This window comes from Eretmochelys imbricata, chromosome 4 (genome assembly GCF_965152235.1).
Source record: "Eretmochelys imbricata isolate rEreImb1 chromosome 4, rEreImb1.hap1, whole genome shotgun sequence".
In the NCBI taxonomy this organism is placed as follows: Eukaryota; Metazoa; Chordata; order Testudines; family Cheloniidae; genus Eretmochelys; species Eretmochelys imbricata.
Window position 1 is genome coordinate 120271624 of NC_135575.1, and position 16268 is coordinate 120287891.

General features: G+C 40.1%; 1 protein-coding gene across 1 annotated transcript in view; it reads right to left on the minus strand.

Moving 5' to 3' along the window:
• Positions 1–16268, minus strand: part of C4H4orf50 (chromosome 4 C4orf50 homolog) — an 84247-nt gene that overhangs the window by 60359 nt on the left and 7620 nt on the right. Inside the window, 4 exon segments of the mRNA XM_077815864.1 lie at positions 600–739; positions 1836–1965; positions 8548–9252; positions 15479–15617. Coding sequence (XP_077671990.1) covers positions 600–739; positions 1836–1965; positions 8548–9252; positions 15479–15617 — 1114 coding nt within the window.

The following is a 16268-nucleotide window of genomic DNA, read 5'->3' on the forward strand; positions in this document are numbered from 1 at the left end:
TTGTTATTAAATACTGTGTGAATTGTCCACTGGTTTTCATAATATGCTAAGTACAACACTACAATCCCCAAGGTTTTATCAAAGTTTTCTCTTCTAAGCAAGAACTTAACATAAGTACTTAGGATAAAAACCCACCTTTCGATATGCACTGTTGCTCTCTGTTGCCTATTCGGCACTTGAACATTATGTGGAGTTATCCCTGCCATTGAAGGTGAAATCCTGGCTCCATTGAAGTCAATAGCAAAACTCCCATTGACTTCAACGGAGCCAAGACTTTACCCTGAACACAGAATATGTCATCAGGAGCCACAGTCAAGATCCAAGAGCCAGAATTCATTATTTTATTACACAAACAGAAAATCTGTGTGTTATATATGCATAGTAATAATGTCTGTAAGGGTAAAATACCAACATGTAAACAGTATTTTTCTGGGTAGATCTGTCTTCTCCTTAGAGCAAAATTTTGACAGCTTGTTCTGGAAGACATACTTTTATATTAATTCCTAAATTCCCTTTGTCTGCTCCTTATTTATCTTGTGATTCACAGATGATGCTGTGCTTGCAAAGTTAGCAAAAAATAGCAACAACTTTCTTCTCACCTGTTCAGCGTCAGCTAGCCCGTGTTCTTCACCAGTTTCCACCAAGGCACTGGAGCTGTGCTCCAAAAATGGTATGAGAAGTTCCTTTGGCAACCCCTCCACATTATTAAGCCAGCCATAGCCACACTCTGATGCTATCTCTGTTACGATAGAGCATTTAAACAGGTGTAAGGCTGCTGAATGAAAAACGCCAAGTAACAAAAATCTGGCATGAAGCATGAGAATGAAAAATATTGTAAGCTCTATAAATGCAAAACCAATGTGATATGTGATTAATCACACACATTTTAATGGGCAGATGAACACTGTGATTTAATAATAAAATATACTAATAAATAATAATATTTACAATATAACCCCTTTTTCACAAACTAGTTGGGAATTGAGGAGTTCATAAAATGAAAACTTTCATAAAATTGGACATGTCAAAATTATAGTAGGTACGTTGCATATGTTGCAGTATGGTACACTTTCTTTTTGTCCTTCAGATGAGTGCAAAGTAATTTCCAATGCACTGAAGGCATCAGAATGAGAAGGGATGTCAACTTTATTATCGACATAACTTTCATTATGTGATTTTTCTTCCATCTAGAAAAATGGTTCGTATAACCGTCATTTATAAGATTGATGTTTGTAAAAACCAAGGTTCTACTGTAATATTAATAAGTTCTTATATAGGGTTTTTCATCCACAAACCTCAAAGCACTTTACAAAAGGAGGTTAAGTGCTATCCACATTTTATAGATGGCACAGAGAAGTTATAGATGTGATTTTCAAAAATGGCCTACATTTGCTTCCATTGAAATCAACTGAAAAACTCCTATTGACTCCAATGGGAACAGCTAGGTGAATGCTGAGCTCTTCTGAGATCCAAGTGATCAGGACGTTGGTATTGTATCTGATCTGAAAGACAACTCCTCCAGTCGCACAGCACACACAAATATTACACTGCAACATTGGTTCAGTAGTGACTTATAGGGAGATGTGTCTCCTAATGAATCACCTCTACAACTTCTTGCAGCTCCTAGGCTTTTCCTCGAGGTCTCACATTCAAGTACTACCAAAGCCCAACTTTCTTGAGCTTATGAGATATGTTGGGATCAGAGTTCACAACAGCACTGCAGCAAACCATATGCATCTGATCAATCCAAACATCCCCTTAGACACATACATATGCACCCCTTAATGAAACTCTTCTTTAACTATAGTGTATATGAAATAAAGCAGTATTCCTACTTGCTGTTGTACGAGACTGTTTGGTATGTTGTAGAAAAGATGGAGTTTGACTAGCTTTGTTTCTGGCTGGATCCAAGACTGCGTCCCTCTTCAGATTTATCTGCTCATCCTGGAAAAACAGGTCACCATTCTTAATACGGAAAAAATGGGGAAAGGAAAAGAAAAATAGTATAATAAAACTAGAAGTTTTAGTAATATATCACAAACTACTGCACAATTTTCTTTATTGTGTTCCTTACATTTTTTTCCCAACCCCAATTTCTGCTTCCCAACCAATCACACTTTGTAACAATAAATACTTTCTTTTCTATAGCACCTTCCATCTAACGTTTTCGACATGCTTTATAAATGTACAAAGAAAGTGGAGGTTGGTATTAGCCTGATTTTATGCATGGGGAAACTAAGGCACATAACAGCTAAGGGACTTGCCAAAGTTCATAGCAATAGTTTGAAGGAGTAGAACCCAGGTTCTGTGACTTGCAATCCTGTAAAGGCCACAAAGACTATTCTTCCTTTCCTAGACGTAAGAAGCTATTTAATTATGCATTTAACTTGGAGGTCCCTGGTGTCAGCTGAGATGACAGCAATCATACTAGTGTAGCTGAGCTGGTAAACCAGTAGCAAATTACTAACCCTTGGGAGGAAGGGGAGCATAGTAGGAATTGTGTCTTTCTGATCATGCATCACCCATTACTCATGGCAGAGTGCCACAGCAGAGGAGATCCATTTAAATGACATGCATTATGGTCTCAAGTTGCAGTGGGGGAGGTTTAGGTTGGATATTAGGAAAAACTTTTTAACTAAGAGGGTGATGAAGCACTGGAATGCGTTACCTCCTTCCTTCGATGTTTTTACGTTCAGGCTTGACAAAGCCTTGGCTGGGATGATTTAGTTGGGGATTGGTCCTGCTTTGAGCAGGGGGTTGGACTAGATGAGATCCCTTCCAACCCTGATATTCTATGATTCTATGATAAGATATAGGTATTGAATCACACACATTTCATAGATTCATAGATATTAGGGTCAGAAGGGACCATCATGATCATCTAGTCCGACCTCCTGCACAAAGCAGGTCACAGAATCTCACCCACCCACTCCTACGATAAACCTCTCACCTATGTCTGAGCTATTGAAGTCCTCAAATCATGGTTTAAAGACTTCAAGGTGCAGAGAATCCTCCAGCAAGTGACCCGTGCCCCATGCTACAGAGGAAGGCGAAAAACCCCCAGGGCCTCTTCCAATCTGCCCTGGAGGAAAATTCCTTCCAACCCCAAATATGGCGATCAGCTGAACCCTGAGCATATGTGCAAGACTCACCAGCCAGATTCCCAGGAAAGAATTCTCTGTAGTAACTCAGATTCCACCCATCTAACATCCCATCACAGGCCATTGGGCCTATTTACCATGAATATTTAAAGATCAATTAATTGCCAAAATCATGTTATCCCATCATACCGTCTCTACTGGAAATACCCCGTCTGATGCATCCCAAGACCGCATTAGCTTTTTTCACGGCCATATCACATTGGCGGCTCATAGTCATCCTGTGATCAACCAATACTCCAAGGTCCTTCTCCTCCTCCGTTACTTCTAATTGATGTGTCCCCAGCTTATAACTAAAATTCTTCTTATTAATCCCTAAATGCATGACTTTACACTTCTCACTATTAAATTTTATCCTATTACTATTACTCCAGTTTACAAGGTCATCCAGATCTTCCTGTTTGATATCCCAGTCCTTCTCTGTATTGGCAATACCTCCCAGCTTTGTATCATCCGCAAACTTTATTAGCACACTCCCACTTTTTGTGCCAAGGTCAGTAATAAAAAAATTAAATAAGATTGGTCCCAAAACCGATCCCTGAGGAACTCCACTGGTAACCTCCCTCCAGCCTGACAGTTCCATTCATTTCAGAACAGAAGCGTTCACAGATGTGTGTGACAGTGCAGGAATTTTGAAGTTATTTGATAAATTCACAAAAGTACATCAGGCAACCTTTTAAAAAAATTAAACCTTGTTTTTCTAAATTTCAGGGTGACTTTTCATGCCTAAACACCCCGCAGTGGTGTCACATTGTCCATATTTTATAAGGAAATAATCCAAAAGGTAAGATGGCTACACAGCAATGATATAATAGAAAATGCTGAGACATCATAGATTGTTACATGAAAATATGTATTATGGAATTACATTGCCTACCAAATCAATTCAGCTGTCCCCTCCCACATCCTTCTCCCCCATGCCGTCCATTCCCCTGGGCGCTGATCTTTATTTCTTGTGAATACCTAATTAACAAAGGAACTGATGTTTTCAGTCAGTTGCCTGTCCCGAATTTGTTGTTCATGTACACACTGGGGAAAACAGCCAGAGCTGAGCTCAGTGCTCCGCTCATATCTCTGAGAGTGCTCCATAAGAATCCAGACCTTTCAATGAGCTTTGCGTGATTAGATCCCAGACCCATGTGGAGCTCACTGCAGGACCAGGACCTAATTCAGTAATATTGCATGAAGAAGTTTCGCAACTATACTAGCTTTCAAGGATTGTAGACATGCTATTGATGCAATGTTTACTGATAGCTTTAGCACCCTTCATGCCTTACTATGATATATGTATGTAGGCACGTTTCCTTTCTGAGTGAGGAACAGTCAAATGTTCCCATTCATTGCTTCATTAACAAGTATTAAATAATGATTAATCACATGGACTGGCTGAAAAGTTAGTAAACTTTAAAATCCTCCTTTTTATATTTCAAACTGTTTGTCATTTTACAGTAATGATGGAAGACCAATGAGATTAACATGTAAATCAGGACACTTTGCAAGTACTCCCTCTTGGATACTACAAGACCAGTGTAATGAGAAGATCAGTGAACCCTATTGAAATACAGGGGGAAAAACCCCTCACCAGTATTACAATATACCACTGGAGGTCTCCCTCCTCCTTTTTATACACAGCTTAAAGCTTTGCCTTAGTATCCTAAAGTAATGTTTCATGCTAGAATAATTGTCATTAATGTTTTACAAAAGAGAAAAAAATATAACCACCAATCCAGAAAATTACAAGTGGTGCTGTTGTTGCTGTTTGACGTCACATTTAAGGGATTCAACCATCTATCAAACAGAAAGAAATATGCTGTGTAAATCCATCATTAATGTATTGAGGGACACTTTGCACACTGAAGGATACCAATAGTTCTGTTCCTTGGCTCTTGACATCTTCCTACAATTCAAGGGTATATATTAGTCCCAATCAAAAACCTGTCAAAAAGGAGTTATTAATATGAGAGGGAAAATGGTCTTGTGGTTAAGGCACTGGAGTGGGACTCAGAAGATTTGGGTTTGATTCGTGTGAGTGATCTTGGGTAAGTCACCTAACCTTTTGATTTCCATTCTGTAAAATAGAGAGAATACATACTTCCTTTATCTGGACCTTTATCTGCCTTGTCTATTTAGAGAGTAAATTCCCCAGGCCAAAAATTGCTCCTTAATGTGTGTACAGCACCTAGCACTATAGGGTCCCAGTCTCAGTTGGAGCCTTTAGGTGTGTATGTAATATAAATATTAATCAATATGTTTCAATGAAGCCCAGCTAACTATGTAAAACAGAGTGCACTTTCAAAACAAAGCCATATCTTTTAAAAACTTCAAATGTTAATAAGCCTGTAAATGAAGATTTATGGGATCCAGCCAGTTCCCCACTGTCAAATAACCCTTCATCACTCACTGTCACCCCACCCTATCACCTAACCCTGCCCAATGGAAACTTCTGGCACTTACAGTTTTACATCTGGAAAATGATAAGGGCTCCAAGCATTTAATGTGGATAAAATACTTCCTTAGCCTCCTAAACTGCCCCCACACACATTTATTTACTGCGATATAAAATGGATTTTTCAAATCCTTAATTGATGGGCTACGGTGCTGACTGTGATAGGGTGCAGAGATATGACCAGGTTCTCCGCTAACAAGAGGCTCCATATTCCTTCCCTTTAACTACATGCTCAGGAGAAGGCTGACTTGCTGACTGTCACTTCCTTCTGCTATGCACGCCATGTCGTCCGCTTACTTTGACCTGCTCAAATATTGCTTGGTGTATTGATGAATGTTGTCTTTATCAGTGTAATGTGATTGTCATCTTTGACTGTGCCTGTCTATAAACATCATTCTTCTACTCCTCTGATCCAGACAATAAAGAAATTCAAATGTATGCTTATGGCTTAAAAGATTTTCATTTGCTCATTTTTGATAGAGCAAGATGGGGTTTCAGTCCATACTTCAAAAATGTGTTACAAGAGGCAGTTAAACATGATCCACCAACTTCCTATAAACATTTGCCAAACGCTTTAAAGCAGTTTCCTTAGTATAACATACTATTCTGTCTTTCTATCAAGGTTCTTATAATATAACACATCTCTGGAGTATCTGAAGGCTGCCCAAGAGATAATTGGTGTCCAGAGTTAACCTGCAAGATAATTAAATTCCTGAGTTCTAAGTTCAAACACCATCACACCCAAATATAGTACAGTGTTGGAGCATGTTGCTTCTTTAGATACTCAGTGTGAGATGAGATTTTGCAAAATATGCCATGTCAGCCTCTCGTAACTGGATGTCAGTGTCTCCACAAGACTTCCTGGCCAGTGATAACTTGCACTGATACAAAGAAACAAGCCCACATTGCCCCTTGCCAATGTGAGGCACATCTCCACAGTAAATAGACTTCACTCTCTTCTTTAGTTATGTTCCTAGCTGTTCTTATTAGCCTAACAGCACCATAGTTATGCAAAGGTAAGCTACTGTCCTCCAACTCCTTACTCAGGCAAAACTCCTACTGGCTTCAATAGTTGGAAAACACTGGACTTCTGTGGGAGTTTCTGCCTCAATAGGGATGGCAGGATCTGGTCCTAAATGAACACTGGGCTCACTGAAGCCTTTGAAAGGTAAAACAAAGCTTTGGCAGAGAATTAGGGAGAGGATCAACAAATTCAATTGCCTCAAACAGTCACTGTTCTACTGAATACTGAGAAGTAGGAATTTTCTTGTGAAATTTATCAGCTGAATACAGTAACCATAGGACAAGATAAATCTCATTACCCTGTAATGGCAAGTTGACCTTTTCCCAGGCACACACTACAAAGGTGGAACTTCAAAGAAAGAAGAAAATTGAGCATTATTATTTCTTACTAATAAAGCCATGAAGGCACCTTTGTTGTTAGCCCAGAGATAAGGCAACAAAACTGTCCATCAAGTTCTCATTTTATATACCCTGCAGCATATTTTAAAAAGCTGGCGAAAGAGATGGGCTTCCTGTTTCTTAGGCAGCTTTAACTTCTGTAACCAACACTAATAGAGAACCAACGCTCATATCTTAACAGCTTTATACTGATATTTTTTCCTGACTCAATATTCAAACATGCTGTGACAGACTGACAATAATATCCTACCTTATTAAATTAAACTTGTTGTATGAAAAATGCAAATGTTTATGTACTATCATGGACTTGCATGGAACTTCCTCAGCTGGAAGACAGAATTAATGCAATCTCTGGGAGATATGAGGAACCTCAAAGGACTATTGGGGACAATGCATGTATAGTGGATTTCCTAGGAAATACCTGGGGGTAAGGGGAGGACTAATGACACACTTCAAAATGCATCCTTTTGAAGCTACCTTCGGGAAAGAGAAACCAATTATCTATTAATTACCTGATCCTGGAAACTCCAAATCGGAGACCCCTAAATTGTAGGAAGGGCAGACTAAATATGTCATGAGTGTGCTGTTCTGACCTGAAGCTGAGATGAACCTGAAACTACAAAGAAAACCCTTGGGTTGGGTTTTGAAGGATTGTTCCTTCCATACTTGGGATGGGGGGACGTCTGGTAAGTTTTTTAGCCTGTGTGTAAGTTATTTTATTATTTTCAGTAGGGTTTCTCTGTAGTGCTTTTACCTTTAGAATAAAATAAGCTTGCACAGGAAGTTGTGGATGAACACTTATAACTGTGGGCAATCATTCTGGTATTAGTCTCTGAAGAGAAGGCAAAAGAAGCTTGCTTAGATAACCTGTCTTTTGCTGGAATAACACAGTGAGGGTAGGGAACTGTTCAGCCTGGAGATATTCCATTCAGAAGGGAGAGAGAGACATGGATCTCCACCTATGAGATGTTTCAGAGTAACAGCCGTGTTAGTCTGTACTCGCAAAAGAAAAGGAGTACTTGTGGCACCTATGAGATGTGACAGCCAGGGAAGCCTGAGAGTGGTGCCCATGCTGTACCACAGAGGGGGAGTTCAGGTGCAGTTGCCCTGAACTGTGACATATGCATTCTCCCAGTCTCAGCCATACAGACCATACAAATAAGCAGTCCCTCCATGGCACGCTTCATTGTCCATGTCTGAGTGCCTCTCTGCCCCTCTAATAATGTACCTAGGAAGCAACATATTGGCTTTCAAGTTTCTCTGCCTTTTGCTCTCCCTTGTAATACCAGAAGTCAACAAATGATGTAAAATATCACTTTAGGGCCCTATGTTGCAGCAGTGAGCAGAAGAGTGATGCTTCCCACTCAAGTAGAAATGGTAACCAGTCATCCCGCCACCCCGGAACTGTCAAGGAGACACATGCAACGAGGTCATTCTTAAACATGTGGGGCTTTATTTCACACCCCTCCCTAATGAGTATAAAAGTAAAAGTTAATCACAGTCTGTATTACATTCACTTACCCAGTTACCACTGACAGCTTTATTTTCTCCATTTTCCATTCCTGCAGGCAATAGCTCCTTTTCTGCTTCTCTTGGTAACTTTGCTCCCAGTTTGTCCTTTAAAGTGATGTTTTCTTCCATAAGTTCCTCCACGCGTTCCTGAAGGTTGATTTCAGACAATTTCAGCTCATAAACACGACAGCAAGATTCCTCTAATTTCCTTGTCAGGAAATCTTCATTGTCCTCGGAGAGCTGAAGTTTAGTTAGTAGGTCTGCTTGTTCTCTATTACCACCTTCTTCTTTTTCCTGTAACCTTTTCAGATTTTGCTGCAGTGTCTGTAGGTGGCTTTTCATGTAATGATCCACATCTTCAATGAGAGTTTTTATTTTAGTTATATTCACATCTAAGTGCAAAGACCCCTGAATTCCATTGAATACTGCTTCCAGTTTGCATCGGAGATATTGTACAGTTCCCTCTCCTAGCTCAGAGAACAGAAAAGCTGTAGTGGCACTGAGATCTAGGACTTCCTTTTCCAGCCTGGACACCTGACCCTGAAGGGACAACTCTCGTTCTCTCAACACTGCTGTCTTCTGCTTCTGCTTTTGTTTGTAGTGCTCGAAATATGCTGACTGACTCTTTACTTCATCCTGTTTTGTCTTCAATTGGTCCTGAAGTCGCCATAGCTTTTCTTTTTGTTTTCTTTCTGCCTTTTCTTGTTTTTGAACCTGCAAATTTCAGGGATTAGTATGGGAATGAAAACAACAAGAGGGAAATCTATGATTCAGAATCTCTTTTCACAATATTTTTTTCCTTTTCTTAATGAAGCAATAATTTTTCCCATCTCTTCTGAACCATCTTTTGGCCAAAGGCCAGGAATAATCTGAACAAAAACTTTTTAGAAATCAATAGGACTATATGATGTGGCGGTCAGAGCAGAATTTGGCCCATTAGCTTGTCGTTTCAACCACCACCAAAACATCTCAGTTAAAAACCATGTTTGCTTTGATATTTAATATTTTAGTTCATTTTGCATAATGTAGGATACTCATCAAATCAAAACCCTTTTATGGATTAAAATGCACATAATCAGTTCCTAACTATACAACATATTATTTTTAATATTTATACTGTAGTAGTGTCCAGAGGTCACAATTAGGTTCTTAGTCCCATTGTACTAGGTGCTCTTCAAACACATATGAAAAAAACAGTTTCAGTCCCCAAAAGCTTACAATCTAACATAACAAGTGGCCGATGAAGTGTGGAGGGAAGAGGTGCAATGAAATATATAAATCAGAATTTGTATATTCATAAGAGTCAGTTAACCCATTTGCCCTCTAATTTAGCCATTAATTAGCTCAACTATTCCAAGGCCTCTGGAAATGAGGAAGCAATGCAAAGAAGGAAAGCATAGTGGGCCTTGTTAGTCAGATCACAGAGAGTGTTCCACATGTAAATGAATATGGATAATTTTAATTTTCAGATGAACCATGTTACACTTTACATGAATGCGTGGGTCGTGATATAAAGTCCAAATGTGTCAGATGAAAGAAAAACAAACATTTCTTATTTTATTAACTAGTCCTGAACCAACTAAAGGCCATCAAATAACATAATGCAAACTTGGGACTTTTTCAGCAGGTACTGAAGCACAGAGACAGTCTGAATGAGGCATTTGCAGTATCCCATTAATACTGTTTCAGCTCAGTGTTTTTACACTCTAGCCTATTGATTTTTAGGGGGCTTGCTGATGAAACAAAGTAATGAGATTAACACTAAGCATGAAAGTCACACAATGTCAGGCAGGATCAGACTATTAGGTTTAAATGAAATTACCTTCTGATGGGAGAATAGGAACTGTTTAGACAAATTCTGAAAAATATATTCTAGTTTTAAACAGGTTGATTGAGAAATTACTGAATTTAATATTATCTGTTATACTGAGACACCCTAAAAGTATATGGAGGAGTTTGAATAATGCTACTATGGTCTCAGCTCCAATGAAGGGAAAACCCCAACCGTAACCACCACTTGGTAGAGAGTGCGAGCACTCATTGAGTGGCAAATACAGTTTTGGAGACCAAGTATTCACCAGTATAAGCAATGAACCCTATAAAAATGCCAATGGCTAACTAAGCAAAGGAACAATTAGGATAGAGCAGCTTTTGCCCTCAGAATAGAAAATGGTTCTCAATTCAGGTGGAGTGGGTTGTTTAAAACATGCTACCTTGTCTGGGGTAACTGATTCTCCATCTTCCAAGTAATGGTGACAAATTGGCCAGGACCTGGAATGTAGATTTAGTTATGGGTGGATCAGGATATGTGGTTGGGACAATGGCTAGAAGGAAAATCCATATACTGTGTCTGCATGAAACTATGTAGTGTGGAGGCAAAAGTAAAATCTTGAAAGATGAATTTAAAAATTTTTGGTCTGGAGGAAAAAAAGAAACGAAAGGGGTTGCTATTGTCATGATCCCAGCGATTGCACAAGGGTAGAAAGAAGAGAAGACCAATTGATAGTCATATGGTTGAGGACAGAGAATAGGGTTAGATAGGTGATGTCAGCATATGTTTCAGAACAAGGTGGACCTATGGAAGAGAAGAGGAGCTTCAGAAATGAGCTGGCAGAGCTGGTGGTTAGGGTTGAGAATCACACCTTGTTAGTGGTTGATGGTGATTTAATCTGTCTTGTTAGTGAAAGGAGCCCAGAAGAAGCAGTGGTAGGTAAATTTGACAAAAGAAATGCAGAAGGAGAGAGGGGGATTGAGTGGTGTAGGCTTACTGGGTTTTTTCAGTGGTGTTTGCATGGTTTGGAAAAAAAAATCCCATATGGTGACATATTGCAGGGGGAAAAATAAAGTCCATGTGAGCTATATTTTGATGAGAAGAAAACATATGAAAATGATAAAAGACAGAAAGGTTACACCAAGTGAGTATCTGACAAAATAACATGCATTATTAATAGCTAAACTCCAACTGTAACCTGAGAAAACAGGAAAGATGACGAAATTGAGGAAAGATTGCATTGGTAGTTTTATAAGGGGTGGGGGTAAAAGGAAGAGTTCTGCCAAAAAGTAATTGAAGGCTTTCATGCTTTGACAATGAGGCAGTGTGCTGAGTCCACTTCCCTTTATCCTAGTTATGGAATTATTTAGTAGGAGAACCAAGCCTGCGGAGACACAGAGAAAACAATGTATATTGATAATCTGGTCCTTTTGACTGACAGCAAAGAGGATGTGGTAACTATGGTATCAGAGTAGACATCAGTGTTGGAAAATCGTGGTTTGAAGGTAAACCCAAAGAAAACTTAAATTATGTAAGCAGGGAAGGTTGAAGAAGAGCTGTTGATTGAATTATCAGGAGAGAAGCTGAATCAGAAAAAAAATAAGTTATGTACTTGGGAAGTACACTTAGTGCCATCAGATGGACAGTTGGAGAATTGAAGAGAAGAATCTAATGTGAATGGATGGAAGTGAAAATGGTGGCAGGAGTATTATTGGGCTGGAAATTAAGTAATAAACTGAAAGGAAAAGCGTATGCTGTGAATGTTTGTCCCTGCCTGCTCTATGGAAGGTCTTACAGAGATGGAAGAAAAGAAGATACAGGTAATAGAAAATAATATACTAAGAAGAATGGCAGGTGAGAGGCGGGCAGACAGAGTGAAAAAGAAAGAAATTATGGGGAAGATGAACTTGGGACCCTCAGTGATAGCCTGGAGAGCACACATTTGACATGTGATAAGAATGGGAGAAGAACGGTCAGCAAAGAAAGCATGGGAGGAAGAGGACAACAAGAAAGGATGTGGAAAACTGAGGATGTGATGGAAAGACTCTGTCAAGAGAAGTCTGAAGAGAAAAGGACTGGAACTCCAATTCGTATGAACTTGTTCCATGGACCAGAAGAAGCGTCAAAGAATCATGGGCACCTCTAACCCCAGGTAAATGGGAAAAGGAGTTGAGAAGTGATGTGAAGCAATACTGAGACATTCCAGCGGTATTACAATTGTGCCTCGGTGTGCGCAAGGATAGCACAGTCGTCAGCATACTGAAGGTCGGTAATAACAGTCCTGGTGACCTTAGTTTTAGAATGAAGATGCCACAGGTTGAAGAGCTGGCCATCCATGCGATACTCAATCCCAATTCTGGAAGAAAGGTGGTCACAAATAAGAATCAAGATCACAGCAAGATAGATGGAAAAAAGGGTTGGGTCAATAACACAGTCCTGCTTAACACCAGCACAGATGGTGAACAGCGCTGCCTCCAACCCATTACAAAGGACAGTGGCGGTCATCCCATCATGAAGTAGCCTGAGAATGCAAATGAACTTAATGGACAACTGAACCAAGACAGCACCTTCCATAATACCTCAAGATTGATGCAATCAAAGGCCTTAGTTAGGTCAAAAAATGCCATAAACAATGGCTGTTTATCTTGGATCTGTCATGCAACAATCCACCCATGCATTTGACTTGCAGTCCAGCCTAGATCTTTTCTCCAGGGCTTATCATAGCCTGGCGCTTATCATAGCCTGGGGTTTTCCCTCAATATTGGGAAGACTAAGATGCTCCACCCAGCCTGCCCCAGCACAAGTTGCTTCCCATTCTCCCACAATTTGTCATTGGTGGTGAACTCCTGGAAAATGTTGAGCATTTCCCTTGGTTCCCAGACAGCCAATCTTGATGTGGAGATCAAACATGGATCCATTGTGCCAGCACATCCTTCAAAAGGTTGCTTCATCATGTCTTTATTGACAGAGATATGTGGATGGAAACTAAGATCCTGGTCTACAATGCAGTAATCATCGTCACTTTTCTTTATGGGTGTGAGACATGGGTGACATACGGAAGCCATTTTAAATGTCTGGAGTGGTACCATCAGCACTGCCTTAGGAAGATTCTCTGTATCAGATGGGAAGATCATCGCACGAATGCCAGCGTTCTCTCTAGCTAATATCACCAGTGTTGAGGCAAAGATTATGAAACATCAATTTTTCTGGGCTGGCCATTGTGTGCAGGCTGACGCTCATCTTCTGAAGCAAGTCCTCTTTTCTCAACTTAGTCATGGTAAGAGGACTCATGGGAGACAGAGGAAACACTACAAGGACACCCTGAAACTATATCTTAAGAAGGGTGGCATTGATCCCACGAATTGGGAAGAGCTGGATGGCAATAGACTGCAATGGTGTTGCATCTTACATGAAGCCTGAGCCCAGTTTAAAGAGAATTGCTTTACTCAAGAGGCTGAGAAATGGCAGAGAAGGAAGGAAAGTAAACAGCATCCCAGCCAGACGTTGTGCTCTCTCCAAGCAACCACCTGTTATAGATGTGGAAAAACCTATAGAGCACGGATTGGACTCCTCAGCCATCTTAAGTCTCATCAGTGACTTTTTCCCCCCAGCAGACATCATCCTTGTATCGAGGGATAGCTGCTGACGACTACAGGTATACTATACTACACTGCCTTTTGCTACATTAATGAGCTTCAAACGAAAATTTTGCAATTGTAACTACTGATGAAAAGGAAATATACCCAAGGAAAATAAACCAGTAAAAGCTGCAATACTGTGAACTACACTACATCAAGTAGGCTTAGCTTCGATGGATATGTGCTGTTTGCTTAGAGAATTTTCATTGCTCCTCTATTCAAGGAACTCATCAGATGAGCTATGAACCAAAGCAGGGTGTTTATTTAAGGAGAAAAAAATAAGTCTACTGATAAGCATATTTTTAAAAAAAATCCCAATAGATTATTTCTATATTTATTTGCAATAGCACCTGCTATGTGCTAGGCATTTTTCAAACACTCAGGTATGGTCCACCATGTTCCACAGAACTGACAGTCTAAGGACAGACAAGTAGACAGACATTAGAAGGGGAAGGGAATGAAAACAACAATAGGCAAATTATATATATATCCATTTGTTTCACTTTAAGGAAGAAGAGGGACTTACATGTGGACAGGGCAAGGGCTTTGCAGATGATCATAGGGAGGCCAAACCATGTGTAGAAAGCCACATGGAAGTAGGCAGGGAGGTGACTATGTGAGATGCTGAATAGAAGTCAGACACGGCTGGGAGAGTACTGACAAAGGATAAGTAGGGTGAAGCAGAGTTAAGTAGAACTTTGAAGGTGGAGACAGGAATCTTAAATTGGATGTAATAGGGCAGCCAGTGGAGGGGTATAGAGCGGGGAGTCATGGGCAAGGATGACGAGTGTAGCAGCTGCATTTTGTTCGGCCTGAAGGAGGACAATGCATATGATTGGCAGGCTGAGAAAGAGGCTGTTGTGGTAGTTGAGACATCCATCCGTGTCTCTTTATAACCTTCAAACCAGTGGTTAGGTTACTTGCCTGAGATGTGGGAGACCCCGGTTTGAATCCCCCACTCTGGATCATGGACTTGAACTCAGATTTTCCCCCTTCCTAGTGAGCACCCTAACCGCAAGGCTCTTCTGGGATGGGCTTTCTCAATCTCTCCTGCTGAAGCTGTTCACTTTGTGTAACTACTTAAATATTCTTTGGGCCAAAGAGAGAAAGAATGACTCAATCTATTACTCACCCAACTCTATCTCAGACTACTGTACAGCAGTCCTGGATGTAAGGAGCTGATATAATGAGATTTAGCTATGGGGCTGGAAAGAGCGGGACTGATTTGTGGAGAATGAAGATGTTGGCATGGACATCTGGGGCAAGGGAAAAGGAGGAATCAAAAGTACCTTAGAGATTGTAGACATAAGTGATGGGAGAATGGTGGTGTTGTCAGCAGTGACAGAAAAGTGGGGAAGTGGAAGGAGCTCTGATCCAGTTTAAGATGACAAGTTATTGAAGACATGTCAGCTAGACAGGCTGAGATGCGAGAACCGATGGAAGGAGACAGTTTAGTGGTAGAGAGATTGATCTGTGAGTCATCCACATAGAGATAAGCAAAAGCATTTCATTTAAACAATATCCAACTTACCAAATCTGTCAGTTCCACCTGAAGGTTTCGGAGCTTCCCTTTAACACGTAGGTTTGCATTTTCTACCTGCTGTAGCTTTGCATTCAGTTGGTCAACTGTTTCGAAAAGTTTCTTCTGTGACAGCTCCAGCTCCTTTGCTCTACATTATTGAAAAATAGGATTGCTTCTGAATCAATACATCACAATATTGTTTCCAGAGAAATAATCTATCATCAATTCTCCAGTTACACTCTTTTCTTTCTCAACAATAATAGTAATTAACACTACATCACTGAGAATTGAAAATTAATAACTGATCATTGATAACTAATTAACAGTGGTTACAGCATTATAATTACAAATAGTGTTTGCATGCATGTAGCGAATTTCACTGGAAACTCTCAAAGGCCTTTACGGGGCTCTACTTAATTGTAAATGTCTACATTGCAATCTTTCTCTGGGATGCAGAGGTGCACAAGGAGGAAAGGATACTTGCAGTTTGAAATCCGTAAGCAAACAGAAGCATTTGATTAGTGGTTTATGGCAGCCTGTTGTGGCATACAAAGTGGACACCTACCATAAATGGGCATACTTTGTAGCCAAAAGAGACATGGTTATCTGACAACAGGATTCTGCTAGCCCCATGACTGGTGAATGTAAATGTTACTATCAGCAACAGTAATGTCATATATTCCTCCTGTTTAGAGAGCCAGTAGGAAGTACCGCACCATGAGTTATGCTGGCTTAATGCAAGACATACTGCCCTGTAACATCTCTTGTAAGGTATCTTTCATACTGGAAATTAAAGCTT